At 36.3% G+C, this 19416-nt stretch overlaps 1 protein-coding gene and 2 pseudogenes across 3 annotated transcripts; 1 reads left to right on the forward strand and 2 right to left on the reverse strand.

Annotated features, from left to right (window-relative positions):
• Positions 1 to 3940: 3940 nt before the first annotated feature.
• LOC120144596 lies at positions 3941 to 5665 on the forward strand (annotated as a pseudogene).
• A 1464-nt stretch (positions 5666 to 7129) lies between these two features.
• LOC120144906 lies at positions 7130 to 16220 on the reverse strand (annotated as a pseudogene).
• A 1006-nt stretch (positions 16221 to 17226) lies between these two features.
• LOC120144578 lies at positions 17227 to 18876 on the reverse strand. 3 transcript variants are annotated; one of them, XM_039158615.1, is made up of 5 exons: positions 18701 to 18875; positions 18525 to 18608; positions 18165 to 18435; positions 17960 to 18010; positions 17229 to 17878 (listed from the first exon to the last, which is right to left on the reverse strand). In XM_039158615.1, the coding sequence occupies exons 1-4, from the start codon at positions 18722 to 18724 to the stop codon at positions 17985 to 17987; spliced, it is 405 nt and encodes a 134-aa protein (XP_039014546.1). In that variant the 5' UTR covers positions 18725 to 18875; the 3' UTR covers positions 17229 to 17878; positions 17960 to 17984. The 3 variants fall into 3 exon arrangements, 2 of the variants coding, with proteins under 2 accessions (XP_039014546.1, XP_039014545.1); XR_005518047.1 differs by having other exon boundaries at positions 17227 to 17878; positions 17960 to 18435; positions 18701 to 18876; XM_039158614.1 differs by lacking the exon at positions 17960 to 18010 and having other exon boundaries at positions 17230 to 17878; positions 18701 to 18876.
• Positions 18877 to 19416: the final 540 nt, after the last annotated feature.

A 19416-nucleotide genomic window follows, 5' to 3' on the forward strand; every position in this document is an offset into this window, starting at 1 on the left:
TAGAAAAAATGGTGTGAAGATATGATTGTTTTAATAAAATCTTCAATTGAGAGATTGTTGAAAAGTAAACACTAGGTGGCCATCAAACTTTCCACCGAAAGTTTGATGAAATATTAAATTTGTCAAGTCACCGAAAGTTGGCTTGAAATTGTTGAAAAATTGGACAATGGTAAAATCTCATTTTTAGTCATTTTAATTTAGGATATTTACAAATTAGTCCTTAAGTTTTAACTATAAATACCCTAGCTCATTTAGCTTCAAAACCATCCCAAATCATTCTAGCTTTCTCCCAATACTAGAGAATTTAGAGAGTTTCTTGAGAGTTATTTTCTCCTATTTATCAAGAGAGAATTATCATTGTTTTCTCCTTGGTAGATCGAGAGAAGTTGTAATTCATATTTTCTCATAGTGAAATTCTTTTACCGTTGCCGGTGGTTTTTACCCTATATTATTTAGGGGGTTTCCACGTAAATTTTGTGTCTTATTTATCTTTATTTTTATTTTCTCAAATTATCAGTTGTGATTTTGCTCTATCCGATAGCCGTCTTCCGCAACAACTACAAAATTCACGAATGGTAACTGTAAAAAGATCGTTGGGTTTCTCGAATGAAATAGAAGTTGAGGCTCGAGGTAGTAGTTGAGGGTTATATTTAGGATGGAAGGGTAATACGGATATTACACTTTACTCATTCTCTCAATCGTATATTGATGTTACAATAGCAGATCCGAAAGAAAATACTCAATGGCGATGCACGTGTTTCTATGGAGCACCAGAGAAATCTAAGAGGAGGGAATCATGGGAGTTGTTACGAAGGCTGCATGATGAACCAGAGATGTCGTGGCTAGTTATCAGGGATTTTAACGAGATCTTATATTCGCATGAAAAACAATATGGGCCAAGAATGAAATGAGAGACAAATGGTGGAGTTTCAAAGGGCTTTAGACGACTGTCAACTGAAAGATGTGGGATATCATGGAGCTTGGTATACCTGGGAGAACGGTAGGAGTGAAGCAACAAATATTCGAGAGAGACTTGATAGAGGCGTGGCTAATGGTGCATGTTGGGCTATGTTTCAATTTTATAAATTGCCACATTTAACTCATTCTATGTTTGACTATTGTCCTCTGTTGTTGAATACAATGGGGGAGAAAAAAAGAGGAAATATATTGGCGGTTCAAATTCTAGGCAGCATGGCTTTTGGAGGAATCATGTGAAGAAGAAGTCAAGAGGATATGGAATGAGTGCTCCGGTTCGATTATAAAAAAATAAACATGATCAAAAGGGGTTTAGATATGGGATCGAAAGCATTCGCAAGAGTAAAAAAATATCAGAATAAACATTGAGAACCCGTTTGATTGAGCTCATAGAGATGGACCCTTGGAAGAAAATTTGGAACAAATTACCGTGTCAAACTCCAATTAAACATTAAGGTAGACAAAGAAATTTTACTGGGAGCAACGAGCACGGGCAATCTGGTTATGGAATGGTGACAATAACACAAGTTTTTTTTTATCGATTCGTAACTCAAAAGAAAAGCTTAAATAGAATCCGTAGGCTTGAAGATAACGAGGGAGGATTTTATGAGGATGAGGGTACAATTCAGGGAATGGTTTAAACCTATTTCGAAAGTTTGTATACATCTACTGGAGGTGAGATAGACGAGACGATTCTTGATGGTGTAACCCCAAGTATCACAAGCACACGAATGAGTTGTTAAAGTGTTCGTTTACTTATGAATGAGTTGTTAAAGTATCCTTGTGATTACACACATATTTGCAGATGACTGCTTATCTTTTGTGAGGCGACGACTAGAGTTATGGGAGTATGAAAATATTTACTCGTAAGGTATGGAAATAGTTCAGGACAAACTTGATTTGGGGTTTTGTTTTAGTTTTCTTGCTGACTGAGGCTACAATGAAGATTTGAAGAGATAGCAGGAAATGAAACGTCCGGATGGTTTAGGAAAGTTTTTTGCATTTTTTTTGCTTCTTTTTTTGTTTTGTTTGGTATTTTCATTTATTTGTTTGGTTGGGGTCCATGTACTTGTTGAACAGCTGGAACCCATTTGCTTTATTTTAATATATCTATTGTGTTTAAATTAAATAATTAAAATTTAAAGTAAAAAGAATAATAAATTGAATGAATCAAGTGATTTTAATGGTTAAAGAATAGTTTTTATTTCAAGAGGTTTTGAATTCAAGCACCAACGATTATATTATATTTTTTAAATGATTGAGAGTTTTTAAAATAGATAAAACCATTTGTAACCATTTTAAATTAACAAAATAATCATAATTAATTTTTTTAAAAGACCAAAGACTTTTAATACCCTTTACTCAAATAATTTAAGATGATTATATATAATATCTGTTTGAAAAAATTAATTAATTTAAATAATTGACATTCTATAAATATAACTTTTCGAATTTAGAATCTCTAAAAAAATAATATTTACTTTTTATCATTAAACAGTATTCTAATTTTTTTAGATGTTAGTTATTAGGTTTTATTTTTTTATAGTATATGGAAAGTAATGGGATGATTGGGTATTTAGAAAGGATAGTGAAGGATAGTTGAGTAATATGGCAGGTTTAGTATAGAATAAACTTTAAAAGTGTAAATTGGAATGGGTGTCGGTTTGTGGGTGGAGGGTTTAGATTCAGTGCCAACCAATCGCCATGTGCGGGGACCGAAACGCACCGACTTATAAAAATCTAATCAAAATGAGTAAAGAAGAAGCCTGTACAAGTATGACGGGCCCATCGTATCACGGGCGTTTAATGATGACCGCGTAGCTGTGGTTAGATCAGATCAAACAGCAATTCCAATGGTTTTAGTCATAAGCGTGTGATGTGAACGTGCATTCCACCGTCTTTACTCAACTAGGAAACCTTCTCTTTATTATATTGGTGGCTTGCCAGAGAGTAGCTACTCAGCTTCTGTTATTTATTAATTCTATGACCAACTATAAATTTAATCATCCAATTTTATTTTCACTTTATTTTTATCATTTAAATTTAAAAATTTTAAATTTACATATGAAAAGTCTGACTTAATCTTATTTTTGATTACTCGAGTTTTAAATCAGAAATTAAAATTATATTTAAATAATTGTTTTGACTATAAAATTTATAAAATGATCATTAAATTTATTAAACAATTATAAAAGAATCATTAAAGAACATATTCAAGTAGAAAGAGTTAAATGTTCTGTAGATGAATGTGGTGTAGAAAGGGAAAGGGAGAGTATGGCTAATGAAGAAGCTTGGCTTTCTCTTGCGTTAGGTGTTACTCACGTAAATTTGGAAGTTGGAAACGAAAGTGAATCAAAAACGTATTGGACCTCGACCTGTATAGCTGAAATTTAATGTCCCTAAATCCCATGAACTCTCAGAAGATGGTACCGTTTTGAAAATTTGTTTCACATTTCAGAGGTGCAAAAGCAACAGTGAAAGTGAAATTTGTTCCTTTGCCTCTCCCTTATGTTTCATGCTCCAACAACATGCATTTGTTTCCCTCTCTCTCCGTGTCAAACACACCCCACACATTTCCTCTTATGTTTTCCTATTTATACAGCGCCTACTCATTGGATTTTCCTTGGTGGGGGGGGGGGGGGAAGGTGGACGTACGTTATAAGCAGGTAAACAATCTGCTTTCTCATTTTCTACCATATATTTGTGTTGTTTTTTCCTTTGATTTTTTGGTCATGACATATATTTGACATGTCGTGTGCTTTGCAGTGCATCAGCAGAGATGAAAACGAGGACCACTTATAGCTTGGGATGGAAGCAAATCTATATGGTGCTTATCGTGCTAATTTTGATGGCCGCTTTTGTACGAATCGGGAGACAAGGTTCCTCACTCTCTAGTACTATGCCTTCATCTCAAGATCCTTTTACCAAATCTTCTCAGTCGGATCAAGATCGGTTGATGGAATCTTCTCCGTCACGCGAAGATCAGTTCATCGAGTCTCCTTCATTGGCTGAGGATCAGTTTACAGACTCTTCTCCATCAGCTCAGGGTTAGTTCATTGAGTCTCTTTAGTCTTATATCTTGAATTAAGTAAACTGACCCTCTTTCCTCCGATGCTATCGTGGTTGAACCATATGATGTATCTATGTCCGATAACCTGGAACCAGAAGGTACTTTTGAGGTGAACAATTTTGATGCGATCATGACTGAAGAAACGAAGGATGAAGAACCGAATTTCGCTCCTCCTCAACCAATGAATCCAGAAATGTTGTCTCCGTCTAGGAAGGACAATAGTGATGTGGAGAACATTACGTATTCATCCGAGTATTGAAGTCATATTGAAGTCTGGGAGAGGATCATATGGAAGTTATGCATGCATATTAATGCTAAAGTCTTTCTTGCAGAATGTAACTATGCAAAGGGTAAATGGGTTGCAGATAGCCGGCGCCCGTTGTATTCCGGGTTTAGTTGCAAACGAGTGCCTGGGCATGTCGACTAACCCAGTGAACAGATTTTTCATATGAAGGATACCGCTGGGAACCAAGAGATTGCCAAATGCCAGAATTTGAGCGGTTTAACTTCTTAAGCAAGTAAGATCTTTTTATTCATGTAAGTCCTAAACATGACAACATTCACATTCTGCTTGCTTACAATGATTTCATTTCAGAATGAAGGACAAAACGATTAAATTTATAGGTGATTCATTAGGAGGCAGCAATTCCACTCTTTGATGTGTCTGGCCACAGGTGGGGAAGGCACCCTGACGTTGAAGATGTTAGAAGTGAAAACGGATTCCTCAAAACATTCCAGAGGCATTCGTATGGATGGATGGGCTTACCGGTTCCCATCCACTAATACCACCATTTTATTTTATTGGTCTTCAACACTTTGCAGATTGGAGCGAATTAACAACTCCAATCCAGATTCAAGTCTCGTCTTGCATTTGGACCGCGTGCCGAGTTTCTTGACTAAGTTCCTACACCGTTTTCATTTGTTGGTTCTGAATACAGCACAGCACTGGATTAAAGCAAAATTCATAGCGAATGGCTGGATAATTCATGTAAACCGGAAGCCTATCAAAGAAGGAATACTTATGGACATGACGAACGTGAAGAACTACATGGTTCATAGGATTGTGAAGTGGCTTGATTTGCAACTTCCATTCCATCCGGGCTTAAAAGCTTTCTTTCGGACAAGGTCACCGAGGCATTTAGACAAAACAGGATTCTGCAATAATACTATTCCATTGATGAGAGGGAGCAAAGTGTTTCAAGAGGATCAAGTGACAAAGTTGTTGAAACAGCAATTAAAGGCACGAGAGTCAAGATTTTGGACATAACTGCTCTTTCTGAACTAAGAGACAAGGCTCACAAATCCCAGTACCATATTTTCAGTACCTCGGCTTACCATGATTGCTTGCAATGGTGTCTGCCTGGCATTCCTGATACCTGGAATGAACTCCTTGTAGCTCAATTATGAACTCCTTGTAGCTCAATTATGAACTTTGTTATACGCGGTCACATAGAATGACCTTTTTCCGGCAAATGGAACTAGAAGAGTGAAACAAGGTGTTATCATCTTCGTATGTATTTATTAGGAACCATGTACGGTCCCGTTGTAATAATTGCAGACATGATCGAACCCTGTTATTCCAATTTACACTTGATTAGATCTTTGTAGGAACTTTTTGACATTTGGAAACATGATTGTTGTTACCCTTCTCCTTGATTCAAAATGAAGCACCAGTCTGGCTAAAATGAGATGGTATCACATAGCATATTTGCCTGTTCAACCAGTTGATGACAAAGAGATGGTATTAACTATTATACAACAATAATGTTAACATACTGAAGGCGACCTTCCATATACAAAAATCAATGAAAGAGTGCTACAAGATCGAAGTATCGGAGCATTGTTCATCTTTCCCCTGCAACAAAACTCCCATTCTCCCCAAATGTTCCCTCTTCGAGTAGCCTTAAACTGAAATTGCAACCAATTGTCTAGTTGGCTAGAAGAATGAGTAGCAAAATAATCAGAATGGGGAGGGAGGATCCTTCTGTCAAAGGAATATACTCGATTTCGTTTGACTTTTGGATGGAGCAGAAAAAGGATATTTATCCCGTCGCTATTTACAATATCTCAAATGGGTCTTGTTCTTGGAGGGGTGCCTTGAAACCAGGGATCCATAGTGTATTTTTGATTTGGTCTGGAAGCATTTGCAGAGAAATCACCCGAGCTGTAGCTGCTCTGTCTTACAAACTGATAATCCGGATGAGGAGGAGAAAGAAAACCACTCTTTTGGGCTTTACCACGTCTTAACGGACTTGAACAAGGAGACACGGGCAAAGATGTAATTGTTCTTGCATTATCTCTGTGCATATGAATATGAGACAGGCAAAGTTACTTTTGTACTCCATGCCATATATTTTGAGTGCAGAAACGAAAGACGATATGTTAGTACCTTAGACTCCTTAAAGCTTTTGAAGTTGTAGTCATTCCCCTTGTCTCATTATCTCCGTCGATATTACTCCTATTAGACTGCATTTCTGATACGGGCTGGCTCACAGATTTAAATATAACAGAATTTAAAATAAATTCGGCATTTAGTTACTGATAAGCAAGCTTCAAGCACATAAGTTCATTAATGTATACAAACTTAAATAGACCAAAACAAGCTAAAGGTATGGCTGCTACTCGAAAAGAGAGAGAATTAAAGAAGGAATGTTAATTTCACAGTAAATTTGGCATGAAGCATCATAAACATGAAAGAGGCTAAAACTAGCAAAGACATTGTATTGGTAATTGACGTGTTTTAGAACAGAAGATAAAGTCCATACAATCAAGAGTAACAAAAAACCATATGAAAAAGAAGAAAGAGAAACAAGAATCTTAAGAATATGTACCAGAGTGCGGCTTCCATCAAAAGTGTAAGGAAATGCATCCTTGGTTATGCTGATGTTAGTAACTCTTGTTGTTGCTTGGTCATTAATGAAAGGGTGATCTAGCAGTTGCAAGGCCGTAGGACAAGTAGATGGTTCTCTTTGCAAGCAAAGCCTTATGAAATTTTTTGCTTCACTAGAAAGGTGATCAGGAATCTCCGGCATATCTTTACTGTTTCATATTTTAAATGCTGCACGACCCGTTGAATTCAGAAATAACAGAAGGTTTAATCCTAGTTCCTAAACAGTTCAGAGCTAGCCAGAAAAAGACATTATCCGATGGATGTTAAAGAACTAATATGTCGCACCCCTTCATACTGATTCCATGGTGGTTTTGATGTTGCCATTTCAAGTATAGTGCAGCCCAAGCTCCAGATATCCACTGCAAGGTTGTAGCCATTTGTATTCATTACAACCTGAAATCAGAAAAATATACAAATCAGTGGCCTTATCATGGAGAACTGGGGTTACCGAATGGGAAAGTTAATTAGCGTTGAAGATGTTAAGGAGTTCTAAAAGTGAAAAAAGGGGGCCATACTGTGATCATATAATTGAAAAGGACATGAAAAGCAATACCTCGGGTGCCATCCAGTAAGGACTTCCCTTGAACGAAAGCATTGCACCACAAGCTGTCATCTGGATCAGAAAGAAAAAGAATAAGAGGTCTGTTTTCTTCATTGACTAGGGATACAACTGAAGTAGGGTGACAAGATCACTTGCCATTGTCAATTTTTATCAGGTTTTTTATTTGTTAGATTTTCGTCAGTCTTTACATAGGTTTTCGGTTTAAATTCATAGGTTTCTCATGTGTTAGATTTACCTCAAAGTCCAGATTTTCCGTCACAAGACTACAGTCAATTCTTTAAAGGTCTGATAAGAAGAAAGAGACAAATAGTAACCTTGCAGAAAATTACGAGTTCAAGTGATTTCTAAAGGATGTGATATATTTAAAATGACAGTTTCTCTTTGATCTCTGTTGTCTTTACAACCAAAAGCGGCATCACATTAAAATGTCATTTAGTAGATACTTATCATCATTGGTCACCATTCCAGAAGCTGAAGCTTCAGTATTCTAGAATTAAACCGATCATCCCCAAGATGATATAAGGTAACATACAAGTTTTGCCATGCCAAAGTCTGCCAACTTGATTTCACCAGTAGGATCTACTAATATGTTTTCCCCTTTTATGTCCCTGAAACTTGAAACACGGCATTAAAACATAAGAAAGCCGGTGATAAATTTCAATGCTACAGAAAACTAACCATCCAAGTACCTGTGCACCGTATTTCTTCCATGCAAGTAAGCAAGCCCAAAAAGAATTTGTCTTGTATAGTTTTGAATAACAGGTTCCTTGAAGGCACCATATACTTGAAGCAATTTGTGGATTGAACTACCAGAGACATATTCCAAGTAGACTGAGAGCGCTTCTTCACCCTGAAAATGGCAATTATATTTTATTAAGAGCCAGTTACAAGTAACTGGTATTTGGAGAAGGGTTTCAATTATCATTCTCTACTCCCCTTTGTGTCCATTTCATAATGTAAGAGATCAATTGCATGTCACGTATTCTAAAGCAGAATAAAAGAACCATACCGGTTCACTTCCATAGTATCGAACAATGTTTGGATGAGATAGTTGACTCAGCAAATTAATCTCCTGTTGATATTAAAAAGAATAAGAAAACCAGGCACTCAAATGTGATAACTCGTAAATGATCTTAGTATCAACAGGTAAAAAACAAAAGGAAACTGGAATCTAAACTGAGATTACCTGGTTCAGTTGCTTTAGGCTTTCTTTTGATGTCCGGCCATCAGAGACAAGCCTGACTTCTTTTATTGCACACATCTGCCCACTTTCATTGTCGAACGTGGATGCACAATACTTGGACAAGTACAATGGGAAGAAACTAAACATACCGATGATCTTGCTAAATATCATTCTTATCTTGAATACTAGCAGAACTGGTACCATGAATGCAAGATAACAACTAGTTTCTGTGACTGGTAAATCTGAACTATTTTATGACTCACAGTGTGTGATGATTAACCGATGCAGAGAGCAAGTCCTACCTATTAAATCCAAGGTAAACGTGTCCAAATGTTCCCCTAGTCTACCTCTTCGCCATTTTGATAAGTACAAAATGTATTTTCACTCACTCCACAAGCTCTTGTGCTACTGCTAGGCAAGGAAGTAGAGGAACTAATAGGAGAACCCGGTGGAAGAGGTAACTTGTAACACACCGGTTTCCCATATTCCTTTCTCCCTGTCGGAGACTCGATACTCCATGCAAGCAATTGATGATGAGAGTGTAGGAGTATGAAATGTCTTGCAGTACTACTATGCTGATGTTATCTTCTGGATGATGTTAAGCATGAGTTTGTTAAGATTCTGTTATGAGTCTGTTTTGCTTACGTGTATTCAACTCACGTGTATTCACTCTCTTTGCGTGCTAAGCTGGCTATTGAGTTTGTTAGTCTGCTTAGTATATATACACACCTATTGCTAAATGTAAAAGCAGGTTACAGTTTCTTAATAAAATGTATGAGAGGTTATTCTTCATTATTCTTTCTTCTTGTTTTTCAATGATAGTTTAGCTGCTATCATAACATGGTATCAGTCGCTTTTCCTGGAAAAGTGTTTTTCGCTGCGTGGTGTTGTGCTTGCTGGTGAAGAGCTATGGTTGATTCACAGGTTGTATCTCTAGTGAATTCCTCTGGGAATTCTTCCGTGTCTCACTCTACTCCCTCCTGTGTTCAGCATATTCCCAAGCATGATACGGTCAAACTTGCTGAAAGTACATATTTGCTGTGGAAGCATCAGGTAGCTCTTATTCTTGATGGTTATGGTTTGCTGAAATATGTTACGCCTGATACTGTTGTTCCAAATGAATGGGTTACAAATGAGTCTGGTCAGGCTGAGGAGAATCCAGCCTTTGTCATTTATAGACAGCAAGATAAATTACTTGTGTCTTGGTTGTTGACAACGGTTAGCTTGGATGTTTTACCTCACCTTATAGGTTTAATGTCTTCTCTTGCTATTTGGAATGCCATAGCGCGATTGTTTGGGGCTAGGTCTAGTACCAAGATTTCTGCACTTCGACATACTTTGCATTCTCAGCGAAAAGCAGGATTGACTGTTAGTGAGTATTTGACAAAGGTAAAATCTATTTGTGATATGTTAAATGCAGCTGGTTGTGTTGTTTCTGAGCAGGAGCAGGTAAGTGTTGTGCTTGCTGGATTATCCATGGAGTTTGAGTCTATTATTGCGATTGCGTCTCGTGATTCTTTGTCACTAGATGTTCTTACTGAAATGCTTCTTGATTGCGAAGCTCGGCAGAAGACCTTTCTTAGTGAGGGTCTCCAGCAAATCTGGTGGTTCGTTCGAATGATTCTCGTGCTTGTGATGTTCCAGTGAGTGAAGAGACATCTGAGAAGCAGTCTTCTCAAATTACTGGGCAATAAGGTAATAGCTATTGTGGGTGTGGTCGAGGAAGGTCTCATGGTTCCAATCGATCTTAATGTCAGTTGTGTGGTAAGTTTGGTCACACAGTTCAAAAGTGTTATCATCAGTTTGATAGGGACTTCACTGGTGTTCCTACTGAGGCTGGCAGAGTGATGTTTGGAAGAAGTCTTCGAGTTCAAGTGCTGGTAGTCATTTATCTACCTCACCTGCTCCTAGAATGCAAGCTTATTCACATCCTATGGCATCACCTTATTCAGTCGGTATGGTTTACCCATCCTCGTTGTATCCTGGAGTTCCAGGACTGTCGACTCTGGTTTATCATACTCGTCGTTTGGATCCATGCCTATGGACACTCGGTTTAGTTCATTCAATCCAACTGTGCCATCAGCAGCGTTTGCTCATGCTTTGCCTAGTGATGCATCCTCGAGTGTGACATCTCAATCTACTGCTGCTCGTGCACTATGGTATCCTGACACGGGTGCTACTCATCATGTTTCAAATGACCTCTCCGTGTTTGATTCAGGAACTACCTATAGGTAATAACACACTTCTAATGGGCAATGGTAAGGGTGTTTCCATAACTCACATTGGTCAAGGCTGCTTGCAAACTAGTTTCAAGCCTTTGATCTTGCAAAATATGCTGCATGTTCATGATATTAAGAAAAAGTTGTTATCAATTTCTCAGTTTACACGTGATAATAATGTATTTCTCGAATTTTATCCATTCGACTGTTTTGTGAAGGATGCTCAGACTCGGACCATTCTGTTGCGAGGGAAGCTCACGGATGAAGGTTTATATCAGTTACATCCTACTGTTGAAAAGGAGACTAGCTACCATATTAATAATGTGTCAAGATCACAATCTCTTTTGGATCTATGGCATAAAAGGTTGTGTCATGCCTCTGTTAAAACTGTAAAGGCAGTTATGAAATCTTGTAATGTATCTACTGATGCATGTAGCTTATCTCAAATCTGTACTGCTTGTTTGCAAGGCAAAGCACATAAACTTCCATTTTGTAATTCGATGACTGAATACACTTCTCCTTTTCAATTGATTGTTTCGGATGTATGGGGACCAGCTCCTTTCACTTCTCCAGATGGCTATGTCTATTATGTATCTTTCATTGATGTGTTTAGTAGACATACTTGGTTTTATTTGCTTAGGCGCAAGTCTGAGGTGGGGCAGTGTTTTATTCATTTTTTCAAAATGATAGAGGTTCAATTTGGTAAAACAATCAAGGTTGTGCAAAGTGATGGTGGAGGTGAGTATCAGCCTCTTTCTGTATGGTTTTGTGATCATGGAATACAACACCGGATTTCCTGTCCAAACACCTCTGAACATAATGGAAAAGCTGAGAGGAAACATAGGCATGTGGTTGAAATGGGGCCGACCTTGTTGGCTCAAGCTCATTTGCCTTTGAAATTCTGGTGTCATGCGTTTACAGCAGCTGTGTATTTGATAAATCGCCTACCAATTGATGTTCTTAGTGGTAAGTCACCTTTTGAGAAATTATATCAAGCCTCACCTAACTATTATGACCTGCAAGTGTTTGGTTGTGCTTGTTTTCCATTCTTGAGACCGTTTAATAGGCACAAGTTGGAGTATCGATCTCGGCAATGTGTGTTTCTTGCCTACATCTCTTCTCACAAAGGTTATAAATGCTTGGATGAAAATGGCAGAATTTTTGTCTCTAGGCATGTTGTTTTTGATGAGACAGTATTTCCCTACAGTGTGTGCAAGGTGACTAAAAATCACAGTGCTTCTCCTCATGTTTCGAATAGAGTCCTGCCAGTGATTATGGTTCCATGAGATCATCAGTCTTCAGTCGAGAGAAATATTAATAATGCACATGCTCTTCCTGCTCATGATACTAGTGGTAGCAATGGGCAGGATATGTCCTCTAATACAAATGCTGATGAACCAAATGTAGCTAGTCCAGGTATGCCCGATATTAGTATGAATCATCTAGTTGATGATGTTGCTGAATTGTCTAGCACTGACAGTGAGTCATGTTCACATGAAATCGTGCCTGAGTTAACTGTGTCACTGCATGCTACTCATGTTCCTCATGACACAACTACTAATGCTCATTCTATGGTTACCAGAAGTAAAAGTGGCATTAGAAAACAGAAAATTTATCAAGTTGCGTGTGCTGTTAGAGAGCCTTGGAATATAAAAGAGGCTTTTATGCATCCTCATTGGAAGGCTGCTGCTCAAGCTGAATATGATGCATTAGTTCAGAACAATACGTGGTCTCTTGTTCTTCTTCCCGCACATAGGCGAGTTGTTGCGTGCAAATGGTTGTTTAAAGTAAAACGAAATGCTGATGGTTCTATGGCTCACTATAAAGCTCGGCTTGTAGCAAAGGGCTTTCTTCAAGAACCAGGAGTTGACTTTCACGAGGTTTTCAGTCCAGTGGTTAAACCTTCTACAGTTCGTGTTATACTTTCTATTGCTTTGACTAATGGTTGGGCATTAAGACAAATAGATATTAATAATGCTTTCCTGAATGGAATTCTTACTGAAGAAGTTTATATGTTTCAGCCACCATGTTATGAGCTAGGTGATGTGAACACTATTTGCAAGCTTCATAAAGCTATTTATTGACTGAAACAAGCTCCTCGAGCTTGGTTTGAACGACTTCGTATATACTTGGAGTCTGAGGGGTTTGTATTAGCCAAATTTGATTCGTCTCTTTATATTTACAAGACAACTACCAGTATTATGTACTTGTTAGTATATGTTGATGACATTATACTTACTGGGAATAAAGTTGATGAAGTGCAACTTGTCATTGACAAATTGAATAAGCAGTTTTCCTTGAAGGATCTTGGAACCTTGAACTATTTTTTGGGTGTTGAAGTATGTTATGACTCCGGTGATATTGTATTGAGTCAGCGAAAGTACATTAAGGACTTGCTACAACAGTGGTTTTGCTGGGGCTAGGAGTCTTCCTACACCAATGGTGTTGAGTTGTCAACTGTCGAGTAAAGGTGAACCCAGTTTGAAGATGCATCCTACTATAGAAGTATTGTTGGTGCATTGCAGTATGTTGTAATTACTCGTCCTGATGTTGCATTTGCAGTCAATCGGGTATGTCAGTTTATGCAAGCACCACTTGAGTCTCATTTTCAGGCAGTAAAGCGAATCCTACGCTATCTGCAGGGTACTATTGATTTTGGGTTACGATTCTCACCCTCCTCCAAGTCAACATTAATTGGTTTCGCTGATGCTAACAGAGAGGCGATGTCGGGCTGGTAGGCCCTTTCGACCGCAGACCGGGGCTTCTTGACCTTGCATTCACTCTAATTTCACCTTGGCCTCTGGGATCAGTATATGACCTGGAGTTCAGTTAATATCAGCTCGCTGAAAATCATTACAGAAAATGCTTCATTTTGAGTGTGATGAATCCAATACCATACGACAATTTTGAATATTTAGCTCATTACAGACATATGGTATGTTACTTAAAGATGTAAGAATCCAACAGTATATCAATCAAGAATTGCATTCAACCTGAACATGCAATAGTGGTTCATTTTTAAGAGTTAAAGTTTGACCCTTCAGCGAAAATTGTTTTAACAGTCGTACTCGAAATGTCTCAGAAAAATCATAATATCTTGTTTTCTAACCGTAAAGTAAACAAGTCTCTGACAGCCAAAAGCAAGAGGAATTTTCAGTTCCAAAAGCTGAAAAGTATTAAACCAATAGCAGACCTAAATGGATATATTGATAAAATTATTATTAAAAAGGAAAAAACAAGAAGAAGACGAGGAAGAAGAACAAGTCAAACTCCGACACCCAGGAAAAGACAGAAAAATTTATATTTTATTACTTAATCAACAACTGTTTTATATATAAAAAATCAGTAACTGATCTAATATTAATTCAGAAATTTAATATTGAAAAATTTTAATTCAATACTCAGATTCCATTACATTAAGGAAAAGAAGAACCTGTATAAGATGAATTGAACCGGATCATTTGCAATCTGATTATCGTCGCGAGAGATATCACTTGAAACCGACGGCGACCCGGATCCTAACCCGACAACATGATCACTTTGCAACGATGAGACAGATGGCGTAGGCAAAGGAATCCCTATTTTTCCCCTAAATCCGAATCGAAACCAGAAAATTCCGAATAACGAACATTAACTTTTATCCCACATTTTCAAAAAACATAACTTAAAACACTTCAATATGCCTATATAAGCTAACCACATTAATCTCTTCAACTCATGGAACTGAGATGTATTAAATTACGATGTTAGTTCCTATAGTTTAATTTTTTTAAAACATATTTTTTTTAAATCCTTTGAGGAATGATGTGGATATTGAAAAACATACCCCTTGAAACATGTCTTATCACGTGGATCCATGTCAATATTTCCCATGGAATGCACACTTCATAATCTGCGCCTTTTGTATATATTAGAGGTTCAACAAAGGAACGGATGACGTACGTGGCGTTAACTCGGACAATACCTCGCGAAGGTGTAGATGGTGATCTGTGTTTTGTCAGAAAGATGTTAGATCAATAATATTAAGAAAAATGGTGTCTTATAGGTAATTAATGAGTCTGAGGGTAATATTTCGATTAAAAAAACCTGAGGAAACATGAGGAAATGAAGAGAAAGACTTCAAGACGAGGAGAGAGATAACTTTGTTGTATTATTAAATTATACTATGAAATTATATTTTAATGAAAATATTTAAAGAAAAATAATAATTTTAACAATTTAATATGATTACTAAACCATCAAAAATAATTTATAATAGGAAAACATTACAAAATTTTAAAAATAGAAGCAATATGCATTAAAGTATAATTTTTAACAAATATGTTATATATATATATATTGATTGATATAGGAAAGTAAAATACAATTTCTATTAATCAATAAGGTTGGTTCAAGTAGTAAGCAACTTGATAACACTTAAGTAAGGTCTCAGGTTCGATTCCTTGTGTATGCAGAAAATCCTTGTTGGGAGACTCACCCACCAGTGCTAGGTGTGCGGCCCGGGTTGATCTAGATTACTCAATGCGAAGCCTTTGAACTGCCACTAGAGGGCAGACAATATCTATTTAAAGATAACTCTTAACCCTTTAATATTGAACGTTCACACTCCTTATACTCGAAGTCTAGTCCTTAAAGAATATCAATAATTCATTTACACAGAGGTCACTTGATTTGTACAATATATATTTGAATAGAATAAAATTAAATATGATTTTTAGTTTACCCTTCATTTTATTATATTTTTTAAGAACTAAAAAAAATTGTATAACAAATTTTTATTTTTAGTATTTTGGTCTCAACATTTTATTTTGAAACAAAAAGACCTCTATATAGATGGGACTATTAGTCAAAAAACGATTAATACTTCAAAATATAGATCTTTTTACCCTTAAATAAAATATTGAGGATCAAAATACTCTAGAAAATGTGAGTCAAAATAACTATTTAACCCAACGTTAAAGAGTGATATTTTGAAATTCTAACGTATTAAAATTGAATATATAACTATGTAATGTATTGAATAAATAAATATATATTAGTTTCATGATTAAGCTATTTTAAATCATAAAAAATATTATTATAGTGTTTAAATAAAATAATTTAAAAAACTTATTAAAATGTTAAACACATATTCATTAAATATTTTAGATATCGTTTTAATAATAAATAAATATTTATTTATTTTGTTAAGAATATTGATTAGACTTTTTATTCAGTACAAAAATATCATTAGTTTTGTATTTGTACCGACTAAGAATATTGATTGAATGAGGACGCGCATGTTGTAAAGAGGGAGAGAATCTTATCTACCGTGGATCCATTGTTGTGCTTTTCTTGCCACTTCTCCGTTTCGCCCATAATAATTAGACAAAATGGAGTCTGTTACAGTCATAAGAAACAGAGCACGCAACGTACCCAACTATTATTTCAAAAAGATCAAGAAATAAACTAGGAGAACAAGGATGTGTATTTGTATTTTATCCGCGAATTTTGCATGGGATGAAATCAACGTTATTGTCCTCGGATTGATTTGAACCCGGAATTTGATTGTTGATTTTGTTTTGCCCGAATCATTTCCGGTCTTACTTTGTGAGCCGAAGCTTAAGATCTGTAATTTAAGGTTCTTCTTCTTCTTCTTCTTCTTCTTCTTCTTCTTCTTCTTCTTCTTCTTCTTCTTCTTCTTCTTCTTATTTTTCCTGTTTATTTCTGATTTATTTTATTGCACAGATTTTGAAGCCATTTTTGTTGAGTTACTTTTCAGTTGCTGCATGAATAATATTGAATACGTCGCTTCGAAACTGATTGGCTGTAACACTAACATCTAATATGCTTATTTTGCATTAAGAGTGGAATGAATTTCATGTCCCTTTATTTTAGATAATTTGGCTTATGCACAGGTGTTTAGCGTTTGAGTCTAGAGTGATAATTGGCATTTATAAGTTGATAGATTAGATAGATCTAATTATCATGTAGTAAATTTAGGACATACAAATTATGTGTTATCAATTGTCATGTCAAAGGACTGTAATTGTTTGAAGGATGTTCGATTTACGAAAAGGATCAAAAGGAAGTACAACTCTGTTGGTCGTGCAGGACTTGCTTTAACGAATATGTGTACGACGGTCTTCAAGCTTATCCGTCATGCATCAGGTCGTGAATATCGTATGCAATCTATGTGCTGGAGAAGTTGCCAACCAGAATTCGTAGTTCAAGAATAGGAATGTATAAATGCACATACGATTGTTAACGCAGTTCGGTGAATCCACCTACCTCTGCGGGACTTTGTCCAAAGATAGAACTCATTAATAAATCAATACTACAATCAGTAATTACAATCCCATCAATCTTGGGACCATTACATCATTAGTAAATCACACTCTTAATGACCTCTCCTTTAAGTACTCTTCAACTTACTTTTTTTCCATTAAAGGTTACAATCAACACTCGTATGAGTAAAACAAGATAGACTAATGTACCAAAAGATTCCCCAGTGAAGTGGCATCTACAAATTAAGGATGTTGGCCCTGTAAATAAGATGTTTAAACCCATAAAAAATGGTAGTATGATAGAATCATACTGCTGGGAATAGGGATTAGGATGTCAAAGGAAAATCCCATAAACACCACCAGCACCTTCAATCGAGCTTTATCTATTCTCTAGATAAGGAAACAAAAGCACATGCTAAAAGTAGGAGATATGTGAGCCTAGCTAGAATAGGTAAAACATAGAATCTTTACCACCATCATAGTTCAACATATTTATTACGAAAAGGTTCACAAAATCAACATCAACACGTATATATAACATGATAATTTACGTAAAGTGAACGAGTATTACGATGAGCACTAGTTTTCTGCATATTCAACCCTGACAAACCAAAGCTTATAGGACAAGAGTACAAACATACACACAAACAGGATGGAAAGCCTGCCCCCATATGAAGAAGCAGCTCAAAATATTCCACTTCGTCCTTGAATACCTACAGGATTAAGATAACAGACTGTTTCATGTCACATATATATATATATATATATATATATACATATATCAGATGAAACACCTGGAGACAAAAACGAAATAGCCTACTAAAAGATCATCCAAACCCCATCTCCTGTTAGTTTCAGACCACCAATACAAAAGCAATCAAACATCATAATTAGCTAACGAAACCCAGAATTAAAAACAGGTAATCAAACTAATTTCCGCAGACTTACCACGGATCCCATAAAAATTTCAACTTGAACAGCTTTTGCTTTTGCACATACCTGACGGAGGGGCGTTGTCTTGGTTATCAGCCTGCTTTAATTCATCGAGCAGACCCTTAAGGTAATCGTAGACCTGCGCATCCCACAGTATGGCCCGCCGGTTGACTTCTCGGAGCTTGTGACCGGTGCGTTTCAGGGCTTGAAGATTTTCTGAGTTTGGGTTCAATTTAAGTTGCAGCAGCTTTTGGTCCATTAATCCAGTCAGCTCTGCTTGCACCGCCTTCATCTCCTCTCCCCGTCCTTTGAACACTTGTATTCTTTTCATCTCCTTCTTTAAATTATAAAACAAAAAGCAAAAACAACGCGTTATAAGAATTTCAGGAAGGAAAAGAATTCAAATGAAATTAAGAATTTAAGTACCTGAAGCTTTCTTTGATTCGGCCTCAGGTGTTCCTTTCCGGTAACCTTCCGTTTAACCTGCTGTTTCCCCGTCATGGCTGCTACCTACACTCTTTCAACAAGTCGATGGTCTTCCTTATTTTTTTCCGACCTCAAATGTTCTACTTATAGGGAATAAAAAAGCATCAAGGTTCAACCTGAACTTTCAAGTCGCGCGACATAGCGGTGCCGCGCGATCGGAACCGCGCGATTCAATCGGAACCGTGCGATATAGCGAAGAAGCGCGACATTGGGCCGATTTTTTTTTCTAAACTTTTTTTTTCCATATTATTAGTACGGATGTAGCGGCTGGATGTTCCTCGTCAGACTTAGTGCCGTCTCGAACAAGACACGAACAGTTACTGAATTCTCGTTCGAACAAGGCATATGTAGAATAAGTTGTCGTGCGTACGTTACAATGACATCGCAAATATTTTTTTACTGTTCTTTAATTAAATCAAATTAATTGAGTGATAATTGAAAATAAAAATGTTTTAGATTTGTTATTTCATTATCACGATATGTCCATACCACTTTTTATCAATATTGAATTTCTAAAGTAATTTTTTTAAAATTAAATATTTGATTTAAATTAATTAATAAATAGAACATAAATGAATGTAGAAAAATATTTCCATCATTCATTCCCAATACAACTTAAATAAGCTTTAAATATAATATAGAAAAATAAAATAAAATTGAGAAAAACAGACATTTTTAGTTAAAGTTTTAAATTGAAAATATGAATTTATTTATACATATTCTTAATTATCAATACTTAATATATTGGTTGATTATTAAGTAATGCCCTCCCCTTTATCCAAACATCTGGAATTAAATTTAAGTAACAAATTAAAGCTTCCATAATTTAAGT

The sequence above is a fragment of the Hibiscus syriacus genome, unplaced genomic scaffold (genome assembly GCF_006381635.1).
Source record: "Hibiscus syriacus cultivar Baekdansim isolate YM2019G1 unplaced genomic scaffold, ASM638163v2 tig00110890_pilon, whole genome shotgun sequence".
Lineage (NCBI taxonomy): Eukaryota > Viridiplantae > Streptophyta > Magnoliopsida > Malvales > Malvaceae > Hibiscus > Hibiscus syriacus.

Bases quoted from the DNA above. Each gene is read 5' to 3' on its own strand.
- LOC120144578 (XM_039158614.1), bottom strand. From the start codon at position 18,724: ATGTCGCGCGACTTGAAAGTTCAG. The intron at 18,609-18,700 runs GTTGAACCTTGA...GAAAGAGTGTAG, and splicing joins CGCGCGACTTGAAAGTTCAG to GTAGCAGCCATGACGGGGAA. The intron at 18,436-18,524 runs GTACTTAAATTC...TATAATTTAAAG, and splicing joins CGAATCAAAGAAAGCTTCAG to AAGGAGATGAAAAGAATACA.